The sequence below is a fragment of the Galeopterus variegatus genome, unplaced genomic scaffold (genome assembly GCF_000696425.1).
Source record: "Galeopterus variegatus unplaced genomic scaffold, G_variegatus-3.0.2 Scaffold1731, whole genome shotgun sequence".
Classification (NCBI taxonomy): Eukaryota; Metazoa; Chordata; class Mammalia; order Dermoptera; family Cynocephalidae; genus Galeopterus; species Galeopterus variegatus.
This window is the reverse complement of record NW_007727842.1, coordinates 406666-413719: the sequence shown is the minus strand read 5'-3', so window position 1 is coordinate 413719 and position 7054 is coordinate 406666. Positions and strand designations below refer to the sequence as shown.

Genomic DNA, 7054 nt, shown 5'->3' with positions numbered 1-7054 from the left:
GGGGGGGGGGGGGGGGGGGGGGGGGGGGGGGGGGGGGGGGGGCCATAAATAACAGAGCTTCTTTCTAGCTCTGCTCTGTATGTTGTTGGGGATTTTTTAAAAACTAAGTGAATCCTTTTGTATTTGTCCTTGTATTCCTTTGGAATGACTTACCAGAGCAAGGTTCAGAGGCATCATCATGTACCTGTTGATGCTGTCCTACTGTTTATATATTAAGTTCTTTGGGGGAACATGAAGAATGAGTTTTGTGACTGCCCATGTGGGTGGGTGATCTACCTGGAGGTCAGGATGGCTGTGAGGTCCCCAAGTCCCTGAGGTGGGGAAAAAGGCACTCAGTACTTAAGAAACTCAAGAAGGAATCAGATGGACTGGAAGTAAAGGCAAAGAAGCTAAGGGTGGAATTCTGGAAGCTTTATATATATAAAATCATGACTGAGTCAATAAACTTGATTTGTATGAGCTCCTTCACAGACATGCAGAGAAAAACCAGCTTGGCAGGAATAGGGGAAGGGGTAAGGGATCTAAATTAAATAGCACAGTTGCCTGCAGTTTAATTGTTGACAGAAACAAGCAGTTTTTTTCTGAGAAGCATGTGTAATATGTCAGGAAGAAAAAAGAACAATTAGCACTCTTTGTACATAAGATCTTCATATTAATTTTAATCATTTAATTAAAATTAATTAAAATGCTCTTCTGTCTTATTTACTGCTAGTCAATAAACTATACATGTATTTGACTTTCACCTGTGTCATACTTTGCAAGGAAAGCAGTTTCTTTGACCACCCAGCTTATAGCAATGAGGTCTCACCCTTCACATCTCCTGTCCTGCAGATCAGCACCTGTTTTATATTGTTTCTTATTGTCATATATATCTATCTTCCTATCCATCTATCAATCATCTATATCTATCCATACATCCATCCATCATCTCTAAGTATCTTATCTATCTAATCTAGTCCTCTTTGTTTTTGTTTTCCAGAGTGCTGATTACACAGTAGTTACAAATAAATGCTTATTGATTTGAAAGTGTGGCCTTAAAGTGACCTAAATTAATAGCTGGGCTAATTGTCCCACCTTGTTTCAAAGATGTTCTATCATTAGTTGTAAAGAACACATGTTCACAGATACTCCAACCTTGCAAAGTGAATGTGTTTCCGACTAATGACCAAACATCTAACAGCCACACCTAAATAATGAATAATCAGTCCATCGAACCGTTATTATAACCTGTAAGATTGCTGTTTTAATCTTTTAGCTGCAATTAACTTCCTAGGTGGCTTTGAGGATTACTAGCTTCCAACATGGTGTAAATATCTCAGGTGAACTGACTCTATTTACTCTGTGGTAATTTAGTTGCCCTAGAAGAGAGAGAAAAAGTTGATCAGAGCTTTAAAAAATTGAGGGAGAAAATTGTAGTGTTAATATGCTTGCTCTTATGTGAGTCACGGAATTCAGTAAATTATGAAACAAGGGTAGACATTTGCCATGTTCTCTGTCAGTTCTGGAAGCAGTGTGGTAAAGAGGGACGAGCTCATGGGACTGGTCAGGAGAACCTGGTCAAGAAACCTGAGTTCTAGAGCTGGAGACCGAGGCCGGGCTCTGCTGCCCTCTGTGTGACCTTGGACAAGCCCTTAATTTCTCTGGGCTGAAAACTGAAGTTTTCTACCTTTTTAGGAAATCAGACCTGTTGAACCAATAGTTTTCAAACTGTGTTCCGGTGTGCCCTGGCACTGGCTCTCTTCTAAGCAGTCCCCTGACACAATCCTCATGGTTTTCTCTGTGATGAGAACTGGGTTTGGTCCAGAATTAAGAAATCGTGGTGTGTTTGTTTTTCATTCACCTGCTTGCAGCGGAGAACTCCAAGGAAACACAGGTGGTGAAGATTAAGGAGGAACCCATGGAGGTTGACGTCCAGGACTCCTGTGTCTCAGTGTCACCCAGCCGGAATGTTGGCTACAGCACTTTAATCGGGCGAGAGAAAACCGAACCCTTACAGAAGATGCCAGAGGGCAGAGTTCCCCCAGAGAGAAACCTCTTCAGTCAGGACATCTCTGTGAAGATGGCCTCCGAGCTTCTCTTTCAACTGTCGGGTACGTTTATGCGGAGAAAATTGTCAATAATTGAGAATCTTTGGAAGGAAAGCCTTTCTAACAAAGTAGAAAACAAAAAAGCCAATCTGCATTATAAGACTTTTTTAGACAGAAATCAATTTTGTTACTTTAACATGCATCCTGCCACTGCACTCACAGTTAATAACGTGTTGCCAAGTAGAATTCCTGCCAAACTTCCCTTAATAAATAGTTAAGAATCATTTGAAATTAGAACTCTATTCAATTCTGTGCACATGATCCCTGCTGCCTGATCTAAACACCTTACCTCTAATTTTGTTTAGGCAGTTGATCTGATTAACAGCCTTTTTTCTAATGTGCAAAAGATAAACTTCAGTTTATTCCAACAGTGACTGAATTACCATGAATTCCATATTAGTGTGGTCTGAATTAATGAGATTTTATTGTATCTTGCCAAAAAAAAAAAAAAAAGAAGGGAAAAGCAAAAGATGAAAATATGAGGACTGTTTCCAGGTATAACCTTACTGGAATAGTTTCTGTAGACCAGTTTTTTTGTACTTCAAATATTTGGAATTCATAAGTTCAGTTATTATCAGCTTAGTGAAATGTAAGAAGGGAAAAGCAAAAGATGAAAATATGAGGACTGTTTCCAGGTATAACCTTACTGGAATAGTTTCTGTAGACCAATTTTTTTGTACTTCAAATATTTGGAATTCATAAGTTCAGTTATTATCAGCTTAGTGAAATGTCTTGATAAAATAGTTGAGGGTCCTACTACCTAAGTTGTTCCTTTTGTCAACTCTTTGAAGCCACTTGCCATTTGTCCCTAACAAATTTGGTATGCTGTTATTCTTTGGACATAAATAAGATTGATGAGATATACACATAAGATTCAGATTTCAATAGAAATGCCTGTACATTATAGTTAAACATTGGCCTACATATGGAACTTCATGCATCAGTAATGTTTGTTACTAATGTTTGATAAACTCTGTTTTGTTATGGTTAATGAATTCAAAACACCCAGTAAACCCCTCATTATTTAAGTGTTCGCTTGTTTTCCCCCTAAGAAAAATACCAGGAAAGAGAAAAGAAGCTACAATCTCTGTGGCCACCATGATTATTCACCTTCTCATTGGCCTGGCCACACACCCGAAGTTGTGTAACTATCAGATGGTGCTGGAAATGGTGGCTTCCAGGTTCTCAAATAAGGAGTGTATTTGTGCAGATCTCTGCAGTAGTGGAAATGATTAATTCAGTAAATTTTATAGGATACGTGGATCTTTGTGGGCTCCAAAACATAACATGTGAGGTGCTTTTTTTAAAAAAAGGTGAGTGAAGCATATCTAAAAACAGTGTAACATCGATAAATCATTTAGGAGTTAAAATTTTGCAAAAGTGAGACCTGCTTTGTTCTTTTTAGAAAGTCTCTGTCTCTAACAGAACATTATCACGGTCTCCCATCAGCTAAAAACTTTGTGTCTGAGAGTTCTCACCCTGGCACTGTCACTGCCTGGGTGACTTCAGACAAGTCATTTAGCCCCAGTTTCCTGCTCTCTGAATGAATAGTGGCTGTGAATCCAAATTCACCCTCCTTGTCATTGTCAAGTGGACAGAGAGGAATTGTCCATGCAAACATGCATGTGGTGCTTTGGACTAGTGTTACAAAGTGTGGGGCAGATGTCATAAATCTTTGTTTAAAATTTTCCCAAAATCTGCAAGATTAGGAAGTTTTCATATGCCCTGCCCAACACTGAAATGTGAAACCCTTGTAGAGTTGGCCAGGTTTTTTCTAGCTACGTAAAAGAAGCCATTGAGAATTGTGACAGTCAGGGGAGAGTCCTCACATTTGAACTGGATTGGGAAGGCCGGAGTTCAACTTTGGTGTTCTTGAAAGCTAATTAAATGATTTCTGACAGCTGGTAGGTACAGGCGTCAAGACACAGTAAGGGAGGGTAAACCCCTCTTCTTGTCTGATGATGTTTTTTTGTCCCTCGTGACATTTATCAGAATAAGCACTCGATGACTGTAGCACCAAGAGGTCTTACGGCTGTTTTTATATCCCTTCTCACAAAGGATCCCAATAATACTGAATGCTTAAAGGTTGTCATCAAAGTCAGAGGCGGAACAGTTGCCACAATTGCAGTTTTCACACTGAATCAGAGGAAAAGAGAAATTTTCAGCTGGGGAAAGATGTAGTAGATATAACTGTCCCTGTGCACATGTCTGTGCATGAGTGTGTACACATGTACTTACTAGGGCCTGATTAAAGTCAGACAACACACTTGAAATTCATTAATTGTTTCCCTTTGATTGGTTTTTAATAAAATATTTTTGTGGATACTCTCTGCATGCTTCTGACGATTGTCTTTCCCAGAAAGACAAGGAGAATTTGGATGTTTAAAAAAGAAACCAAAAGAAAACCACAAAAGAAAAAGAGAAATGTGGAGGGTGTTTCTGCTTAAGACTGAAAGATGAAAGCTGAGTGAGCTCTACCTAAGAGGTGTCTGTTTCATTCTTTCTACTTACAGAAAAAGTGAGCAAAGAGCACAATCACACAAAAGAAAACACCATCCGGACGACTACAAGGTAGGCCACTTTGTGCGGAATCCCCTCAGAACATCCCCTTTGTGGGCCATCAGGCCTGTGTCACGCGTGGAACATTGTCCCCCAAACCACTTTCTCCCGTGAGGTTCAAAGGAGCCATGCCCTTTATCACCATGTTCTACCAGAACTTCTCAGTTGGTGGAAACAATACAGAAATCAAGGTAACAAGGGGGAAGACCGTTAATGTTTATTAAATACCTAATTAGGTGTCACTTTGCTGGAGAATTTTCCATATGTTATTTTTTTTTAGTCCTTACAATAATTTTGTGAAGTAGAAGTTATTATTACCATCTTTGCAGAAGTTTCTTGGCTTGAGAGTTTAAATGGGTGCCACAGCTTTGACTGGGAGCTGGGTCTGTATCTTGCAAAAGCCTCATCCCATGGGTATACCAAGGTTCTTATTGCAACTGGCTCTGCGGCTGTGGGCTAATAATTTGTCACCAAATATATCCCAACATTTACTTCACAGCATTGTTTGGAGAGCAAAAACTTTTAAAGCATAAGGAAGGTAATGCTTTAAAAAAATTGCAAGAAAAACGATATTATTCACAATGATGGGCAAGAGAGTTTTCCACTTACCAGAGGCAGTTCAAGGAGGATCAGCGAGCGTGGGTTGCTTATCCTTAGCCTCTTAGGCAAGAGACATCACTGCAGAAAAGTAGCTCAGGAACGTGTGACCCCCACCTTGGAAGGACCACCTGCACTCTCAAGCCACTGTCCAGTTTCTGAGTTAGCCCACGAGATGAGCTTTACAGGATTAAAAGAGGAATGTGAGTTTACAGGTTGAACAATTAGGAATGGGAAGAATTAGCCATGAGCTACTAAAGAGTCTTTAAGTCAAGGAATTTTGCTTTCCTTCAGGAAAAGAAAAAAAAAAAGACAAAAATAAACAAACGCAAAAGGAAACAGAGACAGATTCTTCCTGATGGGAGCAGTTAACTGGTTTTGTATTTTTAATTCTTGAAACAAAAGATAAATGATGCTTTTCTTTTTGATGTGATATGAATTGACCTCAAAACATCATCAGGCATGTGGACCGTGCTCATTTGAACTTTAACCTGGGAGTTTTTTTAAAAAATCCTATTAACTGGAATTTAGGAATATCAAATATCAAATAGTAATTAAAATGAAACTTGGCTCACACTGGGTTTATACAGTATTAGGGAAAGGAACCTCATTCTAATAGAGCTGAAGAGTGGCCTTAGCCTTGTCTCCATGTATAAGTACATAGATGGAAAACGAGACTCATGAAGATGGTCTTTGGATTGCATTTTGGAAATGGGACTGTGGAGTGGAAAGGCTACGGTTGTCTATTAAGTTGGATGCCCAAATAGCAGATGTGAACTAGTACAGACTTCAGTCTGCCTTTTTCTACATGTGATCTTTAGGCTATTTAGTATATCTGCTTGTGTCCATGGGCCTAAATACTGATGAAATTGGCCAGATTGGTAGACAGTTAAGACAGCAGACTAAAAAGAATAAAAGTTAATTTTAATTGCTTCCATAGGATTCCCGACATATCGTAGGGCAGGTTCCCTAGAAGCAGAGCGTGAGATGGGGATTCTTGTGGATGTGCTCTGTTTGAGGGGGTACTCTCAGAGGATGCTTCAGGGGCAAGAGAGAGATGACAAGCAGCTGAGCAAGATGTGGTTTTAGCTGGACTCTAGCTTCAGCTCACCCCTCAGGGAGCTCTGGAGCATAAATTGCACCACAGAGTAAATACTGCCTTGAGACAAGAGGGCCAGTTCTTTGTACCCCAATATCATTTAGTCGCTTCAGATCACCCCAGGAGGGGATGTGTAGCCTCCCAGATGAGGAGGCTTCAATGGGGAGGCCAGTTCTCATGATAGGTAGCAGCTAGCACTCACGGCCACTCTGGAGTGCGTCCACTACCCTGGGAAGGAGGATCTGGGCAGGACCCCAAGACCGTGTCCTCTGGAGGTTTCTGCTGGCTCTTTTAATCTTTAAGATTACGTGGTAATATTTAGATAGCAAAAAGGTTTGCTGCAAGACCATGTATTTCATGCTTTTCAGGTGTTCACTGGGAAGATGTAAGAGAAGATTTGAACTAGCCCAAACAAGTGAAATGTGCCTCGAGCCGAAATTGACCTGGCTAGAGCTGAAGCATAATTATGGGATAGAAGAGAAATTTTTTAACCAAAAAAAAACAAAAGGGCAAAAATGAAGCAATCCTTAAATTCTCCTCTCACTAGGAGATTATGAATAAGAAATCAAAATCAGATCTTTTGCCCAAAGCAAAGGAAGAGGTGCTTCCTATGAGCCCCTGGCAAGGTGCAGTGTTCAGAAACCAGTGTTAACAAATTCTTGGTTTATTGTTCTGCAAAATCCTTTTATTTTATTTTATTTTATTTTATTTT

At 39.9% G+C, this 7054-nt stretch overlaps 1 protein-coding gene across 1 annotated transcript in view; it reads left to right on the top strand.

Annotated features, from left to right (window-relative positions):
* Positions 1–7054, top strand: part of ZNF827 (zinc finger protein 827) — a 161802-nt gene that overhangs the window by 83354 nt on the left and 71394 nt on the right. The window contains exons 6-7 of the mRNA XM_008578633.1: positions 1851–2090; positions 4601–4658. Coding sequence (XP_008576855.1) covers positions 1851–2090; positions 4601–4658 — 298 coding nt within the window. The remainder of the gene's footprint in view (positions 1–1850; positions 2091–4600; positions 4659–7054) is intronic.